The sequence below is a fragment of the Leuciscus leuciscus genome, assembly GCF_965113295.1.
Source record: "Leuciscus leuciscus genome assembly, chromosome: 5".
NCBI lineage: Eukaryota > Metazoa > Chordata > Actinopteri > Cypriniformes > Leuciscidae > Leuciscus > Leuciscus leuciscus.
The window spans coordinates 42749570-42777121 of record NC_138729.1 but is presented as its reverse complement, the minus strand read 5'-3'; the positions used below and the strand labels follow the sequence as shown (position 1 = coordinate 42777121).

General features: G+C 40.1%; 1 protein-coding gene across 13 annotated transcripts in view; it reads left to right on the top strand.

Annotated features, from left to right (window-relative positions):
- The window catches only part of fbrsl1 (fibrosin-like 1), a 301880-nt gene that overhangs the window by 256132 nt on the left and 18196 nt on the right, over window positions 1-27552 (top strand). For all 13 annotated transcript variants that reach the window (XM_082170185.1, XM_082170188.1, XM_082170187.1 and 10 more), the window contains one exon: window positions 7701-7749. In XM_082170185.1, the coding sequence (XP_082026311.1) occupies window positions 7701-7749 (49 nt within the window). The remainder of the gene's footprint in view (window positions 1-7700; window positions 7750-27552) is intronic.

Sequence of the window (27552 nt, the reverse complement as noted above, 5' to 3'; positions counted from 1 at the left end):
GAATGCACCCTTGATTCAGGTTAGGATGCCTGCTTATTTTGGCAGACTCTGCCGTTTGCGCTACAAGGGGATGATTCATGTAAGATTCACATGGCATCACGGTTGGATGAAAGCAGGGCGTCTTGCTTTGCATTTTTTCCTCTCATTAAAGGCGTCAGTGCTTGGCAGGACAGGCCTGGCTCTACCTCGCAGTCAGACCACTGTGATCCCTGTCTAACAAGACCTGAACAATCCTCAACATCCTTTTCTTTCTTCTACCTACTGCACATGAAGGCCCAGCAAGGGGCATAAACCCTTTATCATTTATGAATTATTCAATGTGCCTGGATGGGTTTCCCTTGTAGCGAAGCAGATCTGCAAAGAAAAAGCAACTCTCCTCTGCTCTCCTTCATACTTGCCTGAGGTAGTGAATGACTCAGACGTTGTTCTCATTGATGAAAACAAGGTGAACAAGGACAGCGCTGAATAGCGCTTCAAGCTGTCTCGCAAGAATCGGATGCGTTTAATTGGTGATCTGTACCGTAGACCTTAGTCAGAGTACGTCATACTTAATTTGATATGAATGGTAATGAGGCTGTGAGAGAATGAAGTACAGGCCGTTCAATATATCGTTCTTGTATGCCGTTCAATAAGTACTTGATTTCATCTATCTTTTACAACCACTGCTTTTTTAGGAAGAAATAGTTTAAATGTTTTGTCACAAGGCAAGGGTTTTCAAACTTTTTAAAGTCAAGCTTTATATTTTATGTAAAATATGGTAAATATTAATCATCATATTATAAAAGCATATTTATAAAAAAAAAATTCCGTGGCCTATTTATTTATTTAATCCAAAACTACACTTAAAATATATTTTTTATGTATGTAATTCAAATATTTGATCATTTACATAGTATCCTAAAAATTTGGTTGATATTTATTACATTTTATGGTAAAGAAATATCATAACTTCTTTTTATGGTGTCAAGCTATTTATTTTATCTAATAAACTATCATATTTTATTTTAATAAATAATGATAGTTAATAAATATCTTAAATTCATTTTGACGTAGAATTAACTCAAATGTATACACCCTTTAGCACCCCCTTGTGGCTACTCGATTAACACGTAGATTTGCACTATATGCGAAACTATTCGTTCTGATAGCCTAATTTTAGTTGTTATATTTCTCAGTTTCTTCCAGCTTTATTAGAGTTTTAGAGATTAGGCTACTTGAGTCGCGTAAGATTGAATAACATAACCATCTAATGGAATTGTCCGGTTAGCCAGAATGGAAGCTTGTTTATCTCTTTCTCGCTCTCTTTCTTTGCTACTCTCCTTATCTCACATGTGTTGGCAGGAGAAAGAAACTCTGGACTAAGATCTGTATCTGCAGTGTGTCTACTAAAGAACAGGCTCTGATTCCTTTGCCGATAAGCCACGTTTTATCTTCACCTGCTTTCACATTAAAGACGAGGAGGCCTGTGAGAGCCTGTACCCGTGACAGCCCCTGTGTGGCTACTGTCTGTCACCCAGGAGCATGGGAACATTGCTTTCAAGAAAGCAGGCGTAGCACAAGTAGTTGGTTTGTACCGGAATTTAATTTTGACTGGCTTCACTGTCCCGGCTTTGTATGCCCTTGGTTTGCTTACTGGAGGTCACAGATCATTGTAAAGCTGCTTTGAGATAATATCATGAAAAGCGCTTTAGAAATACAATGATAATTTGTCATGCTGCTTTTTCAGCCCACCAAGTTGCTGAATGAATGTTTTGGTAGAGATATGTTAGCTCTGTTCCTAAACCTAGTGAGCTAAGGGCAAGCTCACACTAGAGGACTGTAAGACTGCCTGAATCACTGTGGTGCTCACACTACACAACAAGGTGTATTGTCATCTGTCGTTGTCTTGTCTTAGCCGTGTGCATGCTACACAACACAACCTAGACGTCAAGAGGCAGTCCCGACCAACAGCGAACAACGTTTTCTTACAAAATCGCGCGAGAAATTCACGCAAGATTTGTTTCGTTCATGCCACCTGCACTGGGATTGGCTGGATTAGTTTCACCTTGCCGTTGCATTGCACACATACTACAAGATCACGTGGCGATCATTTCAAACAGGTTTGAAAATATTGCAGCGTTTGTGACTGCCCGAGACTGGCTCAGATCACATCGCATACTTAATGAGCATCGGCGACCGTAAACGAGCATTGTATCATATTGTATCATAAAGCAAAATCAGTCGATCTCTACTCATTGCATTCTGCGTTGGCAATGTATCAGTGATCCCTATTTAGGCAGCTCACTAGGTTTTGAAGCAGCCTACCATGTGAATGAATGTGCTTTCCTCCACTCTGTTTTTCTTTACTTTTTACCTGGTTTCTCATAATATGTTTATGCCTTTCCATGTGTCGAGCCCTGGAGGCAACAACAACTGTGCTGATTTGTGACTCTGTCTCGCTGTATGGCTTTAGTGTTACTATGCGACACCTCTCTCTCTCTCTCTCTCTCTCTCTCTCTCTCTCTCTCTGCCTGTCTGTCTTTCCATTTATCTCTTTTCCTCGCCTGTGATCTCACTCTGCCCTTCACTCACCGGATAGCTTTCTAATTTGTATTTCGCACCAACCTGCTGCTATGTTAACAACCTGTGACTGCTCAAAAGCAGGGAAAAAAATGATTAAAAAAAGAAAGATAGAAAAATGTGTGAATGAAAAGCAGAGATTAAATTATAGCGAGAAAGATGTAAAAAAGGAGGATTCTGGATAAGGAAGATTACTACAGAAAGATAAATGAAGAGAGATCAGAGCGAGTAGGATGCAGGCGTTTTAGAAATGCAAACCACAGGAGCTGTGCTGTGATTCCGCTGCAGGTTCTCGTCGTGTTGTTGCCAAGCGAGAGTTCAACGGAGGAATCGTTCCACACCCTCGGCCAATCGCGGCTGACGTGGAATGTGGCGCTCGCGGCGAGCAGCACAGACTTGTGGGTAGGACTGCATTTTGCACGGTCACCCAGTGGAATACATTATCATCTTAATGATGCTTTAGGTGCAGATGCATGTCTAATGCGCTGGTGTGGGAGTTTGTGTGTGTGTGTGTGTGTGTGTGTGTGTGTGTCACTCTCCTGTGGAGTGGAGAGGGCAGAGAGCTGTAATCACTCTCTCACACACACACCTGTTCTGACTGGAGGCGGTCTGCGCTGCGGCTGATAGGATGAGAGCGCAGGGGGAGAGATGTAGCAGAGCTCATGATAAACGAGTATGTAGGAGGTCATTAAGCAGAGCAGCGAGAGGAGGAGAGAGAGAGAGGGAGAGGGAGGGAAATGGGAGAGAGAAGGACAAACACAGTGAAGATAATTAATTTGGAGTTTCATTAGCAGGAACCTGTATGCCTGAATGACTGCATTGGTGCATCGGCTGGTTAAACGCACATGATCACGCAATCCTGGGGAACTTGCTTAATAATTAACAACTAATAATTATATGTGTATATATATTTATATATTTATATATATATATATATATATATATATATATATATTATAATAGAGAGAGAGAGAGAGAGAGAGAGTGTGTTTGTGGGGGGGATATTCCATTCCCCACAACGTCTGAGACAAAGTTGATACTTAAATTGAATATAATTGAGAAGCTTGTGAACAATAAAAGCACACAAACACCTACATAATTCATAGTATAACAGACATCCACAGTATCTTATCATCGACAATCGGGTACCACATCAGCACACATATTTCAAACTCAACAAAAATAAACAAGCAAAATGTTGAGGTAGTCGTGGCTCTTGCAGGTTTTTAAGAGGGTGATGACTGAGATGTTTATCAGCCCTTTGCTGTCCCTCTTCAACATGATGTTACATAAACAGTTAGAAAATAGAAGCCTGTAAGGTTCTGGACAACATCCTGCCATTAAGAGAGAGCGAGAGACTGAAGCAAGAAGATGGGTGAGGAATGATTACTGATGGTAGAGAGAAAGAACAAGGAGGAGTTTGGAGAGACAATGATAAATCCCAGGCATGATCCACATGCTAAAACCTGTGTTTGTTGTAGAGGTCATCCGGTTGTTGTCAGGTTAATCAGATGACTCTGTGGCAGCTCTCTTCAGGCCAGGCTTGACCCTCTTTTTCTCTTCCTCTCTGATAATTGATGCCATCTGGCCCGCCTGCCTGCCCCTGGCAGCATGACATCACGTCAGTGCCATAGCTTCCTCTGAAGCCTCCAGTGGCTCCGCTGTGCCACCCTCTCCTGGCACTGAACCCATGGGGTGTCGGAGATGAACGGAGGGGCGTGGGGTGGGCGGAACAGAGGACGAAACCGATCAGTTGTCTTATTATTTTGTTTGTTCTATCATGTATTTCAGTGGAATTTATACAGAATTGAATTTTGGTTATATTCATTGAGTTTGAGGTGGACTTATTCAATTATTTTTATTTAACCACTAGAAACTAGCAGTATGATTATACTAATACCATGGTGTCTTTTGAATTACACTACCGTTCAAAAGATTTACGTTTTTCTTTTGTTTGTTTTTCACAGGGACACATTCAGTTGATACTAAAGACATTTATAATGTTCTTTTGAATGGTCTATTCATCGAAGAATCCTGAAAAACTATTTATCATGGTTTTCACAAAAATGTTAAGCAGCACAGCTGTTTTCAACGGTTGAAGAAGAAATGTTTCTTGCGCTACAAATCAGCATATTAGAATGATTTCTGTGGCTGAAGAAAGGACTAATGATGCTGAAAAGTCAGCTTTGCCATCACAGGAATACATTGCATTTTAAAATAATATATTCAAATAGAAAACAGAATTTCAAATTGTAATATTTCACAATATTACTGTATTATTGGTCAAATAAATGCCACCAAGTATAAGAGTATTCTTTAAAAAACATTTTAAAAAATCGTACGAACCCCAATATCCCATCGAATTCTATTTGATAGGAATTCCATGTTGATCCCATGGGAAGAATTGTTTTTTTTTTTTTTTTTTTACAGTAACATCTGAATATTGATGAAATGTGACTACAATTTTTGCATATTTCACCTTTTGCACTACTAGTTTGGGTTGCGGGGTTTGTTGCTGGGTTGTTTCAACCCATGGTTGGGTGAAATATTGACAAACCCAACCTTTGGTTTTATTAATTTTTTTATACAATTTTTAAATCCAATGATTGGGTTTGTCCATGAAGCATTTTTAGAGTGCTTTTTGGTCCTGTGGTGTGGCAGATGTACAAATATTCCATATATTCTCAATTACTGAGGTCATAAAAACTGCATGCATTTTTCAAAAGAATTGATGTTTAAATTCTTGATGGGAGTGTAGCATGTCACACCACAGAATATATCAACTTCCCAAAGGTGTTTTTTATGTAGACTGCTTTGCTTTCATTGGCTTGTTGTGGAGCATTAGAAGAAGCTGTATAAATATTTATGTGTTTGGTGTAGCCTGAACTCTAACTGTTGTGATTGTTTTATTTTTACGGCTTAGCACCCTTTTGCTGGAATTAAAGCGACCTCACCTCCCTGTCTTCCCTTTCCTGTTCCTTCTTCCAGTGGCACTTTACAGCTGTAGGCAGCATGTCTCAACACATGACCATGACCCTTTTATTTGTCTAACTCCCTCCCTGCCTCCTCCTCTGGCTGTTTTCCTCTGTGGCTCCTGTGAGAGTCGGGTCGTGGTCCAGAGGAGGTGCATCATTGCCTGTAGTTAATGAGTGCAATGGGAGAAGTGAACTGAGGGCTGTTTTGGTATCTCAGAGTCCCAGGTCTGGCCTCTCTACCTCCAGATCCAGTAACGCACGTCCTCTCGGGTCAGGCCTCCTGCGGCCCCGCCAGCGCTTTTTGGCTCCCAGCAATGTGGCTTCAATTTCCTCCGTTTTGAAATGGTTATAGCCCCTCTGCTTCCTTCAGTGGGCAGGGACTTTGCTTTTTTTTTTTCTCTCTGTCCTTTCTCTTTTCCTGCTCATTTTGATCGCTCTGTCCTTTAATCACCGCTCGGGCCCCCTGCGTCGTAAGAGTGCAAAGAATTTGTTATGGGTGATCTCTGACCTCTGGCCTGTAGGGACACGGTTTAAAGGCTGCTCGGTAGAACAGCTCACTGGCAAAAAATACAAACAGTGAAATGCAGCCGCCATTATTATTATTTTTACGCTCTGGCAGTTCCTTTCTTGCTTCAAGCTCTCAAAAAAATACCTTTCATAGACGGATCATTGTATTGAAAGTTTCTTTTCAACATTAAAGGCATGAGCCGAACGAACATTAACGGCAGTCTTTGCCCAAACCCGAGGCTTATACATATGCTACGGGCCCAGTTCCATCTGAACCTCTTTTCTTTCATGTAATCCTACGGGGGTGTGAGCTAAAGTGTTCCAGCTCTCAGACACAGAGAGCTTGTGTAGTGAAAAATCCCGCTTGCTGAAAAATTAGTCCCCTGACGTAGTGAATTATGGGGCTGAAATAGAGCTCTTTATTAATGTAGTCCAGGATTCACGTCAGCGGAGGTCTCAGAAATTATGCCACGCCGTGGGTCTGGTCTCACAGGAGGTTTTGCATATTAGACTGAGTACACATAATAAAAACACGTTATTAATGGAGCTAGAAACTTGGCTTACACAAGGTTCAAATAGACAAACTGTGGTCCATTTTCATCAAAACATGCTGCAGATTTTGAAAATACTAGGCCTATGTGTCCACAGTATATTGTTTATAAAAATGAGCTATTGTGACATTTTCAAATTAAGCATTTCTACATCAATGCTGTTTTCTTCTCGCTCAACTTAATGCAAATAGGAAGTGAAATGGTGTGGCAACTGCCATAGGAGTGCAGATCATGATTCACCAGCGGATATAGTTATAACAGAGTAGGAACGCTCCTACAAAACAACAGCGCAGTGACCCATGACCTCCTGTGTGAATAGAGCCTCAGAAACATGTCCAACACACAACCCACTAGCTAGTTGTTTTTCAAAATATGTATTTTTGCACATTCCTTGAACTCATATCTCTTTTATGGTCTCTTTTACATTGTTTTGCATTTGACTCTACTGTAATATATGTATCACAGAAGAAGAGAGATGTGCTCTTAGAAGAAAAGGTACAAAAGCTGTCACTAGTGCTCTATTCTAAGAAAAAGTTGGTATGTGTGTGCTGGCATTCTTTGCCACCCCTGTGTATAGTGTGAAGAATTTAAGAGTTCCTTCTTCGTTAAGAGCCCCATGTCCTGTCTGTCAATGACTGTGTGTTTTGGTAGGAGCATGGCATGTTTTCTTTTTCTTGCTGCTTGCCAGAAACTACACGTTCTGCTACATGGAGGGGAAGGAAAAGCACACTCATGTTTAGTCTACATAGCACTTAAGTCACTTTGTAGGGAAATTACTGTTTTCCTATTGTAGTCTGCGGGTAGGATTTGTGATGTCACCATCCATCAGTGATCTTTTGTTAAATCATTAAGAGCAGGGATGTGGAAAATAGTTCAAGATGGCTCCACCTAAACATTTGGACAGTGTTTTACTTGTCTTTTGGATTTTTATGTCTTTCCCCTCCTGTTTTTCTTTCCCCTCGTCTTTTGCTCTATTTTTTATTTGTTGGTAGCCATCTTTAGCGTGTCACAACAGTTGTAGCCATGTTGTTGCCTTTACACCCCCAAAAAAGGGGAGGAGAGCACTTGTTTAAAAATGGTCTAATTGTGTTTTACTTCTGTTTTTCAGGCATCTGATGTAGGATCAGAGAAGCTTTTCTCGCCTTCTGCACCTAAAGGTAAGAGCATGTTGTGGGTGCTATATAAATATTTCTAATGTCATTTTTCTTGCATTGGATGTTCAAGACATGATTAAGCCTGATTTGACCTTTTACCACATTCATAAACTGGTTTTGAAACAAAGAATACCTCAGGGTTGTCAATGAATATATAAGAAACTTTCATTGTGCAAATTGCATTAGTAAAACTCACGCAACCAAATCCTTGTTTCACTTATTTTCCATTCTAGGAAGGTCTGTTCTAAGGCCACAGTTCAGATAGTCTAGGTTATTGGTGTTGAAGTTAATATTTTTCTCCCCAAACCTGACACTATGCAATATGTTCCCAGTTCCCACAGACAACTCTAAGCTCACTTTCAGAGCCATACGTCATTCACAAGAGTAACGTTACTCTTGCCGGACTAGTGCTGTTCTGTTTTTCTCATTTTTTAAATGAATGTTAGAGTTGGAAGGGTTTTTGTCCTTGTGAGCCAAAGAGATAACCATTTTTTCAGGTTCCCCTCAAGTGCTCAATTGTTAGGTGCACACATGGTGCTAAATGTGGTAGCAGTAAGTCCTGGGCCGTTAGACTCATCAGAAGCTTGGGTTGAGTGTGTTTGCTTCTTTAGACCTCTATGACAGACAGCAAATCTCAGATGTCTTGTAATCCTGCTAAAAGCCTGTTTAAATCCTATGAGACTGTTAAATGGTGAAATGGTGCTTATTTGTTTCCTTGTTTTCATTCATTTTCAAGTGGCTGCTGATAGAGGTTTGCTTCTAATGCGTTTTTGAGCTACTTTTTACTGTTTCCAGCAGTAGTTAAGGTTTAGCTGAGAGCAGTAGGAAGTCGCCCCTTGAAGTTTTTTTTAGTTGGTCCACATCCAGGTTTTGTAGGGGAACTAAGTTGTGAAACGAATTCTGTTTGTTGCACAGTGCGGAGGAGATGTCGAGTTTAATGCCACACTTCTGATGCCCTGCATGAGTCTTTTGGAGAGCTTTTGCCCCCCACTCTCTGAAAACTCAGAAAAGAGGAAGTGAGAGGAGACAAGTCGAGCTCAGAGGAAGAGCAGAACTTGTGACTACTGTCGGGTTCCATATTAAAGTCATTTTTATGCATGTCTCAGGATGACTTCCAGACATAACCATAGGAAAAGACTTGTGCAACAACTGACATGTTTAAAAGTAGATCAGAGCACATGGCTTGAGCACTTCAGATATCAACAGAAGAACTTGTTCTTGTTGTTGTTGTTGATATAACAGCCTCCCTAATCTGTTACGGTTGATGGCGAGACAAACTGCATCTTCCTTAATATCCTGCTAATGTGTGTCAAGCACACACTCTTCCCAGGGATCACAGGGATGATACAGAGAAAGCAGAAAGCAGATTTAGGTTTTGAAAGAATGCAAAACCAAAAGGGGAATATGTGGATTAAGTGATTTAGGACTGCAGGAAATAAATATTATCGTACTAGCAATTTGATGCCCAGACTGTAGAGATTACAGATCTTTCAAGGATGCTTAACCTTTGAAATCCATGATGTTTGATGATAGTTCAATTTCTGACATCGTAATCTTTGATATCCATTAAGTTTCATTATATTTCCAGTGTGGATTTCTTAACTTTTAATGTTCTAGAAGTTGCATAATACTTTGAGTTCGGACTTTATAGCCTTTGACATCCATCAAATTGCATTGTAAGTTCAGTCTTCATAACCTTTCATATCCAGTGGTATCACAGTAGTTCCAGTTTGGTCTTTTTTAGGTATCACCTGGAAAACTTTGGCTCTCTGTTCCAGAATTTCTGGGGCTGTATTACAGATACCTTAATTCTTCTTAATTCTTGACTGCAAGTAAAAGTTCTATTTCCTAAGTGAAATTAATTGAAATTGTGGTTGTTGAGTTTATTTTTGAATTTCATGTATGTCACATGGCCTTAGCATCCAATAGCATCTGGCAATAGCATCCAAAGCACTTGGCAAGGAATGTATAGTATTATTAACCTTGTTCTCCTGTTGTCGTTTTTGAATGTGGGTTTGTCCAGACTTTGTTCCATGGAATGCACCATTCCTTCAGACTGTTATTCTAGATTTTGGGGGTATAGGAGCATATGTGTCCCATTACAGTACGTCCGCCGAGACCAATCTAAAGCTCGCTCAGCTCTGATCCCCAAATTGGTCTGCCCTGGAGAACTTCTGGCAGACTGATAATTCGCTTGGCTCACGTCTTGCATTGGAGAATTGCATTACAGGGAAATACCTCAGCATGAATGTGGTGCTGCTTGCACAAATATGCATGTGTCTTTGTTTCTGTAAACAGCTTTCGTGCACGCTGGTGCTTGATTTGATTGATTCTGTGCCCTCAGTCAAGTACTGCGGTGACATACAAGTTTCGTATCAGCTTAACAGCTGTTTAGTTTTACTGTAATCTGTTCTTACATAATTACCACAATCGCTGTGCTTTTCGTAACGTTATAAGAGGCTTGCTCTCCATCTAGCAGTGCCAGGGTTTTCTTGCCCTGAATGAAAGCATAGTGAATTCATGCTCATAACTTATATACGTATATTAGTTCATCTGTTCTATTGTTATAGCTATTGTTCGTAGAACTGTTTAACGTTCATTCTGTCTATCGATTGATCATTCTTTATATCCTTAGTTCCATCATTAATTTTATCAATGTGCCGTTCTTTCTTTCCAGCTATCGCTCATGAGTTTGGTCTAGCTAACGTTTGTTCTGTCATTCTATCTACTGCTTGTACGAACTATCGTTCTATCTATCGTTCTCTCTGTCAATCATTCTATCACGCATGAAATATAGCTCTGTTTCACATTTATTATTTACTCTATATGTGGAGCTAGAGTACAGCTAAAGCAGAGCTATATATGGTGATTGTTGGACCTAGAACCGTGTGTAGCATCTGCCTGCAGCACAATGAGGTTAGAGGCTTTAAGCATAGTTGGGAGGGGGGGTTGCTCTCTTTCTCTTCATTTTACCCATCAGTGAAGCGGTGACGCACCCATTTTGTGTGTGAGGTCTGTCAGGCAAACCCGGGGCATGCTGGGATAGCGAAGGAAGATTGTGGTGAAAAGCCATTTGTGAAGTGGATTTCTGGTTTGCTAATCCTGATTAATTTTGACCCGTTGTGCTCATTTTAAACAGCGTATTACTGTACGCGAGAAGCACCGCCAGCTTCGGGCCAAACTGAGAGCTTAGCGGCTTTGGAAGGCTTAACAGCAGATGGCATTTTAAGCCGGACTTAATAAATTGTTTCCATTAAACTTACCGGCCCACACATAGTGGATTAGGACTATAGAACAAAGAAAGAAAGAGAGTGAGAAAGCAACAAAAGAAGGGGGGTAACAGCCATTGCTACATCCTCACAATATCAAATTGATAACGCGCCAGTTTTCTCTGTTAATCCACCGTTGCAAAAATCTGTCTGCTCGCCAACACATGAAAACAAATTGACCCAACTAATTTATTATGAATTAATAATAATATTTACAGTCCATACCGTTATCGTAACGTATGTAATTCCGGATTAAGAGCCACGTCTGGTCGTCACACGTTATACTCTGTTTTTCTTGATAGCATTTGGCTGAATCAATTCCGCAGAGGATGGGTGCTACTCCCCCCGCCCTGCCTCCCCTCCACCGTCCCCAGGGAGCCGCAGGGTCGTTCTCTAAGCACTCATTATATGCTACACGGCTCAGGGTCTCCGTGTCGAATCGCTAATCAAGCACTCTGTCTGCAGGCCCACGATTCAATAGCCGTTGAGTGGCCTTTGTTCCTACCCGCTATTTGCTGCATGTCAATAAAAGTCTGCTCCCTGCTCCGCCTCGGCGGATGAGCCCCCCTTCGCACACGCCCTCCCCTCAGTCCTTCAGAATATAAAATGCACTCTCTTCTCTCCTCTCCTGCATGGGTGAAAAAACAGAGGGAGGGAAAAATGTGTGGAGGCCAGCAGAGGTCAAAGGATTTTGGGGGAAATGGTGGAGAATGAGAGTGTGTTTGTATGCGGCTCTTCTCCTCTACTGAGGGTTAATGCTGATGTATTGCTAACCTTAGCGCTGCAGTGTTTGTGGCCTCTTGCCCATTAAATAATGAATAGAAGTTGACCTCTTGACCAGCTAATCAGCTTTGCAGCTGTTGGGTCGTGAAAGTGCAGAGATCGAGGAGTCACGGTCAGGGATGGACCAGCGTACGGACTTGGGATATTCCAAGATTAGCAGCTAATATTAAACCCACCAGTCATTGCGGAGGTTAATGTTGCATGTACAGGTGGAATTGGATTTGTATGTGTTTGATAAAGTCTGTCCAGCTGTTATTGTGTGTAAATGTTCCACTGCTGTCTTGTCCAAGCTCTTTTTGTGGTGTGGCTAGTCATTTAGCCAAGCTTGTCATTTGATATTAATAAACATAGAATGCTGTTGTCCTTTGTTTGGGTGATTGTTCATGCTTGTTTTCTGTTCTCCGCATTTTTGGCTCTTGGATTATACACATATTGCCATTAATTCAAAGTCTAGTCCATATTGCAACTTATTCTGGCTAGTTAGACAGGAAGATATCCAACTGTCTGACCAATTTGTAAAGCATGTAAATTACTTTGAAGGAACACCCACTCTATGAAGCTTTTTGTATATACAGTATATTAAATTTAATTGTTTTAGACAAGGAAAATTTCTCTCAGAGTTGGAGTGTTTCATAAATGTCGTTTGGTCCCACTTGGCTCTGAAACAGAACTACAACTTCAGCTCAAATGGAAGAATGGCATTCATATCTCTTTATTATTTCCAACTTTCATTATTTCTCCCCAACATCTCAGAACATATGACCATTTGTTTTGGTAGCTTGCTTGTATGTGTGTGTGTGTTTTCCTTTCATTTCTGGAAAGCGAGTGTTATGAATGTTCCTCTTTATTGATAGCGCTAACCCTGTTTGTGTAGTTCTGCCTGTCAGGAAGATGAAAATAAATAGCAGGAGCGTGGAGAAGATAAAACATGTGTTTAATTATTAATTGAGCCATTACTGACAGAGATTGCCTTTTTGATAAAAGGCAGGAAGCTGCTTCAGGGGTAGAAAAAGCAATTACTAAAGCTATCTTCCTCTTCCTCTCCGCCCGTCGTTTTGCTCTGTGCAAACAGAAAAACATACCCTGTCGACCAACCTATTCCATAAATTATTTTAATTTCCTTTCAATATTTATGATGTTTTAAATTATGATTCTGTTGTCATGTTCTATTTATATGGAGAGGCACTGAGCCATGCTATACTACGGTGGCTGTAACTATTATCTTAACTGGCGGGAGTTGTTTTTCTTAACGCGTTTCAGAAAATATTACATTTCGACATGTTCGTTTCCCTTTTCATTTCATTCCAATTTATTCGAATGATCGCACATGGTGTATTGATTTTGTTGACGTCTGGCCATTTGCTGAAATGCTATCGGTTTCTGTGCATTTAAGCTGCATGGGGTATTGATATTGCTGTAGCTTTCATTTGCAGAGATTCGTTGGACAGTTTCTAAACCAATAATTTCTGAGACGTAACTTAACCTTTCAAATACAAATATTACTAACTTGATTTTGTGGAACAGTGTCCAGAGGTTTCACTAGTATACCTGTCAAAAAAAACATTCCTGGGCCATATATATATATATTTGGTTATTTGGGTGTTATGCCCATCATAGTATTTGTTGTACTTACTTTAATTTATACTTATTTAGATCATTTAATCATTTCATTACAGGAATGAGAAACCCCATTGAGAATAACTGGTAAAACATCCAGCTGTATTATGGTAATGAGGCTTTTGAGGGAAAATATGTTCATGAAAATAATGCTCATAAATCTTAACACAGATCTTAAGTGAACATTATTTTCACAAGATTTACAAAATGTCTTTTTACCCAAGTCATTAAATGGTAACATTTGATGCTTGCAGGTTTATAGTAAGTGTCTTACACCTTTCAGTAAGCTTTCCCTGGGCTACCAGTCTAAGCCTGTTAAAACCATCCTTACCCTGTGCCATGGCCGCCCTGGGACCAGACGGGGATGGAGCAGCGCTCTTGAGATGATCTAGCAGCCCTACAGCGAGGAAAGCAGCTTGTAAAGTTGAGGTCAGGCCCTCTCAGGAGTCTGCCTGCATTTGCGCAGGGTAATTTTAGCACTCGTGGGCCAGCTAATGACCAGTTTCTTTCAAGAGTTGATTGCTGGAGCTCGTTTAACTATCCCCAGTGTGATCACTCCCGCTAGGGCTGGGATAACCATCAGTCTAGCTGCAGGGTAGCTGCATTTTTTTTAGCGAGAACGAGTATGCTTTTTATCAGGATGGCTAGAATAGGCAGTGAATATCAAATATGAACGCTTGGCTCTTTATCGCCCGTTTGAAGGAGATGCCAGGATGAGATTTTTAACATTTTGTTTCATTGTGTTCTGCGTTTGAAGTCAATGCTATTTGCAGAGGACGTTGTTATCCTCGCTCACAAAGCCAGATGGTTGTTGCTTGTGGCCAAACATGAATCTTGGATAATGTTCAGTCACTGGCAGAGACGAATTGCTAGACTGGATGGATATTGCAAACACGCTTGTAATGGATTCGACATTTCGGGAACCGGTTCAGAAGGATCTTATAAAGACCGGAATTCTGTGGCTGAGCACAGGAAGGAGGTTAAATGAACAGAATTCCATGACCAGGAACAATATGAAAGCTCTTCCATGCGTCTTGGAGTTCAAATGACTTAGGCGCGCTTTAACGTGGTTGTGGTATGTCATGCTACAAAGTAGTATTCACGTTTTTATTGCTTTATTTGCTCTTTATCAATGCTATGCGTATTCCTTGTTTAAGATATGTCACGTCGCCATGGAAAGTACAAACACATGCTTCTGTGCGTTTAAGTTACTCCGCAGACGTATTATTCCATCTACATTCATCACACTGAAGTCTTGCAGCTCAGAGACGGTTTGTGAGGTTAAGCTAATTAGCCCTGAAATCAGCACATGGTAGAAAACCGCAGAGGGACGCTCTACAGCGAGAGACGTTGCGCAGAGATCTCGTATTTTATGTTCAGACAGTCGTTAATCGTTTTGAGCTACGCTAAGGCGCAAATACCACTCTGCGTGAGGCTCTCATCGCTGAAAATGGAAGGAAAGAATTTTTTTTAGAAATCCCAGTCTGTGTGGTCTTCTATTAATCAAACAGGCATCTTTTCCCCTTGCGCCGAGCACAGGATAGGCCTCTTAACAGCCTTCCTCTCCAGTGGCCCCATTCAGACCCAGAGTGGCTGTTATTTTAGCACCGCACTGGAGAGCAGCGAAAGAGTGGGACGCTGAACCCCGCTGATGTGTTGCCTTGCTGGGGAGAGACCGGATAAGAGGCTCCCAGGAGTGGATCTCGACTATGAAGAGCCATTTAGAGGTAGACCTTGCTGCCTCTCCTAGGTGTGAGGGGGCATGGAGAGCCACGATGGCAATAGATGTGGAAAAGATGAGCAGGTATCAAACAAGTCCTGCTTTTTGTGCGCTACAGCCAGTGGAGTTCATGTAAATTTGTGATGTCATCTTAAAGTTTAAATTCTGAGAAACTCACATATGACTTGCATATAGTTTTCTTATAGTTGTACACATGACCTTTAATATATGAAGCATGTTAACCAGGGTTTTAATTAAATTGGCTAGAGGAAATTCAATTGGAATTTGAATCGGAAGGAAGAAGAATTTAAATGCATTCAACAAGCAATTCATCCACCCGGGTCCATGAGTTTTTAAATATGTTTTAAATATATATATATATAAAGTAGGAGAGAGGCCGCACTATGCATATATATACTTTAATTTGCACAGACGCGTTTCGGCGACATTTTCACAGTGTGCACACTGAAGAAGGCACGCGCCGAAACGCGTCTGTGCAAATAAAAGTATATATATGCATAGTGCGGCCTCTCTCCTACTTTACGTATTCTAATTATCCAGGCCAGCACTCTTAAAGTGTATAAGTATACTGTATGCATTGAGTGAAGCCTGCTCCTATCCTCACTTACTTAAATATATATATATATATATAATATATATATATATATATATATATATATATATATATATGTATGTGTGTGTGTGTGTATTATAATGAAATAGGCTATATTAAATAAACAAATTAGTTAAAAAAATACTGAATTTCAGCCTATTACATTCAAATTTGAATTGAAATTGTGTCTCTTATTTTATTTTTTTTACCTCAATTCATGAATTTAATTGGAATCTTAAATTGAAATCTCAGATTAATTGTGAATGGTTCACAACCTTGATGGTTTCATGAACTCTGTTCAATTCACACATGCATGTTCCATGTTGAATTGGACACCCTAAATGTTATTTTTTATAAATCAGAGATATATCAGAGAAAAATACATTCAGTTCAGGTGTGAACCCCTGTAGGTTTGATAAGGGTGTGTTTTGGAGGTTTTCTGTTATGATTGCAAGTAAATTGAAAGCATGTCACAGAAAAGACAGTTTTGGTGAACATCTACATGGGCAGCTGTGGTGCTTTATTATTTACCCGAGGCTATGGATTTTTCCTTTACTAACCGCCTGAATTTAAACCATGAGCAGTGAGAACATTAGAATGGCCCAATGGTTCTTCAGCAAGAATGAACCACCTGGGTCTCCTTTCAAACCAGCTTTAAAATGCTCCTCTTCTAGGAGGCTTTTAGCTGGCCTATTTGCACTCAAACACTTTTGTAGGAAACATAGATAGACCTCTACTTGAAAGGTTGCTGTGAGTATAGTCATGAACAGAAATCTTTGAAAAGCTACACCTCATGCATTAAACCTAAACATTAAGCAAGCCCTTATACTCATGTTCGCCTCTTTTAGTTGACAACCGTTTATTATGGGTGTTGTGTACCCAATGTTTCCAAGAAGATGGATTCTAGATGCATGCATTTGTTTTCAAGTGTAAACCTTGTAAATGTTCTGTTTTGTTTTGTTTTGTTATTAGAAAGAAATTGCACTCAGGGTCCAAAATTAACACTGCCAAGCACTAAGTACGAAAAGTTGACATTGGCAAGTAAATAAAACCCACTGATAAATCCATATACTTTATATTAATATATAAATAATACATACAATAATATATATATATATATATATATATATAATGTTCCATTACAAGCCACTCTGAAGTGGCGCATTCCATGCCTGTTCTTTTGTTCTTATAGCCACTATGACCATAATAAGTCAGTATGTTATTTCTTTGTGTATGTGTGTGTGTAACAGGAAATTAAAGGAGACATGCATGTTTGAGCGGGTCCCCCTGAGCGGTGCTCGAGGTCAGGACAGAGGGCCTGTCTCCATTAGTTTTACTGGCACACCTCCAAAACCTTCCTTGCCCCTTCAGACTGCCTTTGTTACTTCCCTCCCCACTGTACTGGGTTATAGTCTATACAGATGGGTTATAGTCTGGCCTCATACGGTTTAAACTTCAGAAAGCCTGGTCAGAGTAGACGCATTATTTAATTTGAAGTAAACGAACAAGGTTGAAGTACAATAAGTCCAGCATGTCATACTGATGTGTGTGAAACTTTTATGAATGTACTGTATATGTTGTCACAAACATCCAGTAAAAATGTACTAACTGCTGGATTTCAGATTCAGACTGTTAACTTAAGTCTTTGGGGCTGATTTATTAAAAGAACTGGCTCAAAATAATTATTTCTTTGTGAATCAGACTATATTGGTCGTGCTGTATGTTTCTTTTTTTGTTTCCATTTATACACTTGCAAATGTCTGCAAAATGTTTGATCAACAACAATGTCATATTCATATTTTACCTCGTTCAAATCCGCTTGCACTGCTTCTGTTTAGCTTTAAAAAACTGAGCCATCGGATACCTCCCCCATTGTGTTTAGTCCTGTTCTTGCATGATTTAAAGCCTAAACGTAGTGTGTGTTTGCTAACCTGATATTTCCCTGCAACCTTATCCCATGTCTTTATCCCAGTGTCAAACCCACCTGAGGAGTCCCATTTGAGTTGACCCACAAGAGGGTCTCAGAGCTGTAATTTAGCCCGTGACTGCATGAAAGGACACGCTTGGCGATTGTAAACACTCAGATGTCGCCTCTTAAAACTGTCATACCGAAGTGATGCGTTTCTGAACAGGATTCTAGACCTCCTCCTTCCCAGATAATGGTGTTTCGGGCTTCTTTGGTTCGTTAAATACAGAAGCTTTTTGTCAGATGCTAGACCTCAGACTACCTGAAAAATAAGCCTTTAAGGATATAGATTGAAAGATAAGATTGTGGAGTGACAATGAATGTTTTGTTTGGGGTTATTTCCCCCTTCAGTAAATTGAGGAGTTTTTCCAGTGCCTTCTGCGGTGCTGACGGAAATATATCTTTTCACCTGTGATGCAATCTCAATTTCATCCAGTGTGTTGTTCGGGTGTTACAATTTCTAAAGGTGTTCATAGAAATGGCAGAATAATACGTGCCCTGTATGGTCTTTAATGAGATGTAATGCTCTTCAAGCATCTGTGAAAGATTTCAGTGAAAAGGAGCAATGTTTTTATGCGGAAAACATCCAGGAATGGAGGTAAACAGTCCGTACAATGAGATCTTTGAAATATCCTCTTTTATCAGGGTCTGAGTCTGATCAAACCGTTGGTCTGACTGTCACTTGACCCGTGTTCGTGTCATGTTCTTTCTTTAATACTTTTTTTCCATAAAGTCACACTATGAAAGATACAATCAGCTCTGCTAAAGCCGATTATCCAGTTTAATTTGCCGTGAAGATGTTGAGATACTCTTCGCCTTGGTATGGCTGAATTATTTTATAATAAAGTCACAAGGCGAGTCATTAGGGAACAAAAAAAGATCATAAGCCATTTGAAAAACATGCATTTGGTCGTCCACATATGCCCCTTCTTGTGAGGTTTGTGTGTGGGCGTGCATGCTAACCAAGCAAAGCGGTTTCCGTCCAATGCTCATTTTTTTTGACTGGAAGCGGTTAAGTGCAAAAGCACTTGAGGGAACATTATCCGAATGAAAATATTGACAATATGCCTTTACACCACCTTGCCACTATGGCCACAATGTCAAAACAAGAAGTCAGGTGTGACGGGTAGAAAAAGGCCTGTCAAACTGGGATTGTTCCTGAGAGTTCACCGTGGTAGGAAAGTCAGTTCCAGGTACATAAAAAGAGAGGGGCAAGAAAGCACAAGAGCTCTTTCAGACCCATGTTATGCTACTTGGGCCGTTGAATGATTCCCATTCATCCGTTTCCCCTTCCACTGAAAAGTAATCAGTTACTTGCTGAAAGATGATATGATATGCACCCAATGTCATACAGGTCTGAAGCAGGTTCATGCCTGATAGCATTGTTAGAGAACACCTTTATTTGTGCTCTCCCATGGCAAAATGCTCGCTACCCCAAATGGCTTTCAACCATGTTGTTTGGCCTGTTTTTTTTTTTTCTTTTCATTCGCTTTTCTCCTCCTGTTTCACCTCCTGCTTTTCTCTGCAGCCTGTAAATCAGGAGAAAAGCAGCTGGCAGTGCTAATAGAGGATGCTCTCCTGCAGGGTAACAAAGAGGTATTGTTAGGTTTGTAAGGGCATTATGCGGCTAAATAAAGCTGACATGCTGAGGTGGAATTATTGCCCATGCTGAGCCTGGCGCTGCCCCGTGAAGCGAGGCTGAGAGTCGGATGGAAGGAAACCAGAGCCGGAGAACCCGAGAGAGAATGGGTTGCCATTCCAGAATGTTCTATAATGACGGCTGTTCTTCTAGTCAGAATCATCAGTTTTTGTGCTCTTCTCACAACTTGAATGATATCCCCTGTGGTGAAAATCAAGTTGTTAATGTTGTTTATGTGTATGTGTGGTGTTTTTTTAATATGCTTTCAGACAGACCATGTACAATATCATCAGTCAATACCATTGCTGAGTATTTTCTCCTTAAAACTGCTGTTTACTAAATAGTCTCAATAACTTCAAACCACCACTCTCTCCTACCGTCACAAACTTGTAACCAATCCCATCAACGTGCGGGGCAGGCTTTTCATATCATTATTTCTAAGGATGCTGATTTTTTAGAAGGCAGCTGTCTGACTCTGAGATGGCGAACGGAAACATTGTCTGTGTAACAATAGCAACACATTATTAGCTGTTTGATTTTGTTCAAATTCTGAATGGATTATATTTAGTTTAGAAAGAACGCAAAGTTCTTTATAATCACTAATAAGATGTCACTCATCTCAGTTTGCGATCTCACAAAGTTCTGCTATAATCAATGAAGTTGTCCACACTGCACAATGAATCTTATTTATTTATCAAAATTACCACTTCAGTTAATCTGTCAATCCCAATAAACATCCAAAATCACTATCTAATAAATCACTTATCCAAACCCTGTACTGAGGTTAATCTAATAAGAACCAAAGTCATGGTCTGACTTCTTCAGCTGAAAGACTTGATATTTGGCCATTTATGGGTGGTTCCAATATTTTGGCTTTTACTCCAAATGTCAAAGGCCGAGGAATCGAGATTTGTCTGTTGTATTGGCCTGCATACGACTGAGTCTCCGCTGATTCCAACACCCTTCTGAGCCGTAAGACGAATCTTTATTAGAGCAGACAGCCATTGTCTGCAGTCATCTAGATAATTGCAGCACTGGGTCCTCTTCTCTAATCAATCCAGACAGCTGCCGCCGTGCCTGCCGCGTTTGCCAACCGTGCAGCTCAAGCTAATTAATGAAATGATGAGCCGTTTGGGCACAACGTGGTACCACACAAACAATCTGGGACATTTGGAAATGCCCAGCCCACATCAGAGGCACAGATAGATTAGTGAAGAGCTTGTATTTTTATCGCCGTCATAAAAATGAATGTTTCAGAAGTGCTGCATACTGTTAAGAGTAGGATTTTTTTTCATCCAGTAATGAAAATTGTGGTGTTTCTTGCTCCCCTTCATGTTGTTCTAAACCAGTATGACTTTCTTCCGCAGAGCAGAAAGGAGAAAATATGAAGACAGTGTTACATGCTCTTTTTCAGCTATAATGAACAAGGACTGACACTTTAAAAAGGGATTCAAAAGCAGTTCAGGTTGTTGTTCATTGATAATCTTCCTTAACAGTGAGTGTGTTTACATGCACCCTCATAATGCGATTATAATGGGATTTTGGCAATATTGCGATTAAACTTTACCTCATGTAAACACAATACTTCGATTTAAACTAATGCGATTAAGCTCACAATCGTAGTAACCATAATCACATTAAACTATGTGGCATACGCCGATTTAAATCGCAATAAACAGGCATGTAAGCACATTCATCATGCGATGTTCATTACGGCGCCAAAAAATATCCAGTATGTCCATAAAAATGCATTTTGAATTTGATGTGAGTAGATTAAAACAATGGCTGGTAACATGCATACTGTATTCCTATCTGAGTGTGGTATAACCTTACTTTATTGCGAATAATCAGAATAATGAAAATTGCATGCAAACCGGAGTGAAGACCTCTGCTCGTGTCATGTAAACATCTTACTGCGATTAAGACCTTACTCTGATTATTAGAAATAATCGCATTATTTGTGCACATGTAAACGTAGTCAGTTTGAATCATTAATTAATCATTTAGACTGATTTAGTGAATCGATTCATTTAACTTAGGGATGCACCGATCCACATTTTTTCACTTCCGATCCGATCCCGATACCTGAATTTGGATATCGGCCGATACCGATACTATTCCGATACCAGAGCTGTGTTTGCTTTAATATTATTATTATCATTATTGTTTATTTTATATGATGCTGAAATAAACTCCTCTCAACAGGCAAGTATGATATGTAGGCCTACATATTTATGCATGTATGGTAAGTATAAGGTCAGAAAAGGAAGTCAGAAAAACAGTAAATCCTGTTAACAGGAAAAATCCCATTCTGAAAACAAATATGCAACTGTAGGTCATGTCAATATTTATTACATTCCCAAAATGTCAAATACTTGAGTCTTGAAATATAAGAAAAGTGCAAGTGTAAACATCTTACACACACACACACTATCTAAAGGGTGATCCTCGCTCCGATGCTGTAACTCTCTCGATGAATGCTCGATCAACATCAGCCATGTGCAAACAGACAAGCGAATTTCGCCTCAGACGCGCGTCAATTTCGCTTCAAACTTTTGCTTTTTACGAGCGTCAATTTCGCTCTGGGCGCGCGAATGGATTCAAAATATTCAAGCGTCCAACTAGACGCGGCAGACGCGAATTTGACGCGCTATTCGCGTTTGGTGTGAACGCACAGTAACGTGGTGCTTTTTTAAATGTTTGATTGCATTCGTTGTGTTGTACGACGCGAGGGAGCTTCAACGAGCTCTGAATTACGGCTTTGCAAACATTGCATTTTGCTGTCTTGCTCTGCGGTGTTTCCAGTGTGAAGAATTTCCACACAGCGGCCGCAAACTGCGGAATGGATTTCCTGAGCGGTGGCGTGTCTCATAACTCTGTGTCTCATTGAGCCGCGCCTCCGTTCAGGAAATCCATTCCGCAGTTTGCAGCCAGCTAGCAGACTAGCCGGCGGGAATCACTTTTGGAGTCATTTCAGCAGACAACGTTAAAGCGCAGACATGACTCAAGGATATCGGATATCTCCGCAGGTTGGATCGGGAAAATCCGATACGTGAATTACGCTGGTATCGGTCCCGATACCGATACTGGATCGGATCGGCCCCATCCCTAATTTAACTCAAAATTATTTAGTCACAAATCACTAGTTCTCCGTGTTACGGAGAGCTAAGGGTGACAAGATTTTCAATAAATAACCATTTTAAGGTTGTTTTTCACGCAAAGCTATTGTATGGTTTCAGAAGAGCCCGAGTCATGTGGACTAATTTTATGGTGCCATTATGTCCTTTATGAAGCTTAAAAGTCCCTATTCATTGCAACTGCATTGAAAATAGTGACCAGCACTGTCTTCGGAGTTTCTGATTTTGTGTTCATACAGGTTTAGAACAACATGAGTATAAATCATGACAGAATTTTCATAGTAAAGTTTCTATTAACAACATTTCCTTTCTGATTACTGTGCAACTCAGGGCCAGTAAAAAGAATTAAATCATTTAGTTTCTTACGCATTTTCCCCCTCAGTCTTCGTTCTGTCCGTCAGTAATCACGCATGGCATGGAACAGGATGGCATATGCCGTCTGAGCCATATGGGCACAGTGTGAGTCTGTTCCCAGCATGGGGAAGCAGTGGTTCATGGAGGGCACGGAAAGCTTCCAGATCTCTGAAATGAACAGTAGGTGCTCACAGATTTTCTGTGTGGCTTCACCAGCCAACATGTTGCAGCTTAACACCCGGAACGTTCTGGTGCCACCTTGCCCTGTCCCGAACAGAGATGGAAATAGAGGACCAATGTCTTTGCACCAGCTGTCATTGGCCCTTAAAATGTCTTGAAACACACAGACTGTCTTTGCATGTCTTGTGATCTCTATATGTGTGTGTGTGTGTGATCGTTTCGTTATATAAATTCTATACCATTAAACAGAAATACCATTTGAAATTAGGCATCAAACTATTTTAATGTATACTGTAGACATTTTTTTTTTGGTATTAAAACCCATTGAATACTAAAACTAAATAATAAAATGCCTTAATTTATTTTAATGCCTTAATTTAAAATTAATTGATCACATTTTGACAGCTGTGAGACAATATTCCGGTTTATAATCAACATTTCTGAAGCCAAAATCTCTTTCATCAGCTAGAGGAACCCACCCAGTTGTGATTTAGATGTTTTGGCATTCTCTGTTCTTTGTTGGCACAATGAAATGCAGATCCCAGTGGATTTGACTGGTAAAGAGGAGAGAATTTCCTGTCTGGATGCAGCTAATCTGTGAAAAGATGACAGCTCTCCATGCAGCACCTGCTCGCAAGATAAATTCTTGTCTTATTCTGTTTGTTGACTTCATCAGCTGGAGGCAGCTTTTAGTTTGTTACTTGTGGTTTTATATCTGTCTTTGTGCATGAGTATTAATGTTTGTTGTTTGGCACACAGTGATGATGGAGAGATATACCACAGGGTTTGCAAGGGAAATGAGCTCAGAATGTGTAGCGTTAGGCTTGAGTTCTCATAGCAGAAGGCAGTGCGGTGTGTGAGTATTTGCAATAAGCATCATTGGCCCCTGGTCATTTGGGAGAATTTGCATCCCCTGCTGCCTTATCTTAAGACCCTGTTTGCATGTGAGCTGTTTTTATTACATATAAAACAGAGACAGACTAAGACGTAAATCCATAATCTCCCATTTGCATGTGCAACAGGAGACGGTTGAGAATATTGTTGTAAAGGGTGGGGGTGGGGGTGGGGTGGGGGGGGGCTTAATAGTCTGGAAATAGACACAGACTGCATCCCAAATCATAGTATGCAACATTAGGATTAGTGTGTCCTGATAATGTCTTGATGCTTTGTATTTTAAAAGTATGCAACCATGAATTCTTATAGTGCTAAAATTAACCACAATCCCTCAAACTGCAGAAGAGAGTTTATTTTCAGTGTCGGTCACTTTATCTGTCTGTCTATCTATCTTTCTTCTGTCATTCTATCTATCGTTCTATCTATCGTTCTATCTGTTCTATCATTCTGTCTACCGTTCTGTTTATTTATCTGGTGTTCTATTGTCCTCTCTTCATAAGACCTATAAACCTTGAAAAAGATTGTTCAGAACTTTCAAACAAGGCTTTGTCTAGCCGAGATACAAATTTTACTTTTTTTGTTAAATATCATAATTATATATTTGTTTAAATTTTTATTTATTTTAACTCTTCTTCCCTACACTGTAAGAAGATAATCTTTAGAAAAACATGTCTCATCAAGTTTATGGACATTTCCTTCGATCCTAAAACACAATGCAATACAATGGGTAATTCAAAATATGGAGAAAACACCTGTGAAAAAAAAACAATACGGAAAATTCCTTCAATTTAACCGTACATTGTGCCATATTTTTATCGTGACGTTTTTATTATTTTATTTATACTGTGACGTTTTTTAGAGTGTACATTCAAATTCAAATTGGATCCTATTTGCTACCTCATACCTCATATACCTGACAATATAGATTATAGAATAAATTATCAAATACATTTTTTTTTACTTTATTTCTTTAAGTATTTACTTGCTATTAGCTACTCAAGTGCTTACTCTATATGTAGATTAGAAAAGTGATTGTAAGACTCTTTTTCAGAACACTGGAAAGAATTTCCTCTGGTAGCTAAAGCCATCTGTCTGCACTTTCATCATGTCGGTGTGTGTGTGTATAATGGGGAGAGTACGGCAGCCCTCCAGATGTTCTAAGACGGCTGTTTGAGCCTGAAATGAGTTCAAAGGTCAAGGATATCTTAGTGGGACAGCTGTGGGGCGATGCTTGGGTCACCCTGCTTCTGCTAGAACCATCCGTCATGAGAACACACACCCCTACTAACACCGGTGGTGGTTCCTACCACAGTAGGCACATGTTGAGCCCAGAGTCCCTTGAGGGATCGTACCATGAGAGAAGCAGCAGGGGGAGAGGATAGATCAATAGTCTGCTGAAGTGTCATCTGGTGAACAGGGATGCCAACACGTCCCAAGGGAGTGTCACTCTCTCCTCAGAATGCGACCTCTGACCTCTACAAATCTGTGGGTGTTCCTGAGGGCGCTCTTGTCTGTGTGTCTAATCGCTCTACTGTGATTTCACTCAGTCTTAAGGGTCTCTGTTGCCTGTTTTATTATACAGATTGAAAACGCTGTTCTGTTCGAGGCTTGAGAGAACTGTATGGCATAAAATGGCATGGCAAGAATTTGAGTGCTTGTCAAATAATTTAAATTGTTATATTTGAACAAACTCCTAAACCTATTTATTATTATTATATTATAATTATGTATAATAATTGTTTTTGTTTTGTTTTATATTTATGTTGCTGCACTGTGCTATTATAGTGCATATGTTATTTTTTAAACAAAATATATAGTTATTGTTGTTATTATTAATTAATAATATTTATTTATTTATATATACTCATTTACTTATTTTATTTATTCATTTTTCTGTACCATTTGTGCTATGGACATGAATGATCAAACACTTGTTAGATATAAATGTACTCTTACTTTTCTTACTATTCTTAGCAATCCGAATGACATTTTTGCTTGGTGGAGGATAAAATGGGTGAAATGGCTAGTAAGTAAATGGCTAGTAACCACCTAGCAGCTCCCTAGATATGCCAATATACTGAAACTACTCAGAACACCTAGCAAGCAATAATCCAAGCCCCTGGCATCATCCTGGCAAAGTTTGCATGGGTAAGCTGTAAAAATCTACTTCATTTACACTGGTTGGTGTGTTGTGTGGTTTTGTTGTTAGCGGGCACACTCACAACACTGACCTTGGTGTTAGATAATGAGGTCTTGTTTGTCTCAGGGAAATATTTCTGCCCTGAGGCCTGTCAGTTGTCAAAAACAAAAGTTAAAAGAGTTACAAGTTTATTTGGCACAGTCTCCTCATTAAAAGAATCCTAAGGAGGAATTTCAGGGCCAACAGTCACAATATGGAATGTATTGAGAAAATTGAAAGCCATACATCTTTAATGTGGCAACTTGCCCTATCCATATTCTGATGTGTCTACAGTGAGGTTGACATATTAACAATTTACCACAACCAAAAATTGACAAGAATTTCACAGGTGACACGCACAGCCACTGCCAGAAGCATGACATCACACTGGCTCGTTTCGAATGACATTGTGTCATATTTTCTGCGAAATGATTACGGCCACATTCTAGACTGGGAAGAAGCCTCTTCATTACATACAGCAGGCATCCAGACGACCAGAGACATTCACAGGGCACTTTTTTAATGAGAAAGAAGCCAAGCTTGTATGTCTTGTCCTGCCTGCTGGCTGCCATTATGACCCATTAGAATCATCATTAAGAGAAAGCGCAGGGCCCATTGTGCCTAAAGTGCCACGGACTGCTAGCTGAGGAGCCTGACTACCACTGTCCGCTTTCACTGTATGAACGTGCCTCCGAGACTGGTTTCCAAGGCAACGTCACTGACGGGCAACTTATTTCTTCTCTGCTTTGAAGGAAAAGGCAGCAAGACAAGGTTATCCATGAGTGCATCTGTTTAGACCTTTCCAAGCGATTGGGTAGAAGTTCTCCCTTTGCGCTAATCTTGTACGAGGCTCTGCCCTAACCACTGCCGTTCCCAAAAAACCTTCAAAAGCCAACCCAAAGCTGCAAAAAAGGACAAGCTCCACCACCTACACACTTAAAAGGACAATTTTTCTTCTAAGAGCATGTTCTGTTTGTAGACTTGGGCTCATTTATGAAGTGCGTCACATTCGGCAGGGGAGAAATATGTCAAGAACTCGAGCTAGCGTTTTTATCCTTCAATTATTGGTGGCCATTAATGATTAAGTGGTATGTTAATACAGCTCAGATATTCCATTAGGAGCGCCGGTCTGAGGTTTTAATGGCCTGGGAGAGAGTATGTGTGCGACAAGCTTTCAGAGTCTTTGTTTGAGGTTGCAGAAGCTGTTATGAGTGAGGACTGCATTAAATGGGCTAATTAGTGGCCTTGGGAAGATATTGTCTTAAATTACTCTCTACCTCTCCATCTTTCCTTTCTGTGTTCTTTTCTAGCACTATTGCCAGTAAAATAGGCATATGTAACAGGTGTTTGCTCTAGGAATGCACCAACATCTAGATTCTGGTCAATAAGGCAACACTTTTTTCAGTGTTGAGATCAATACGCAATAATTGGCTTATATTCAAATTCTATAATATT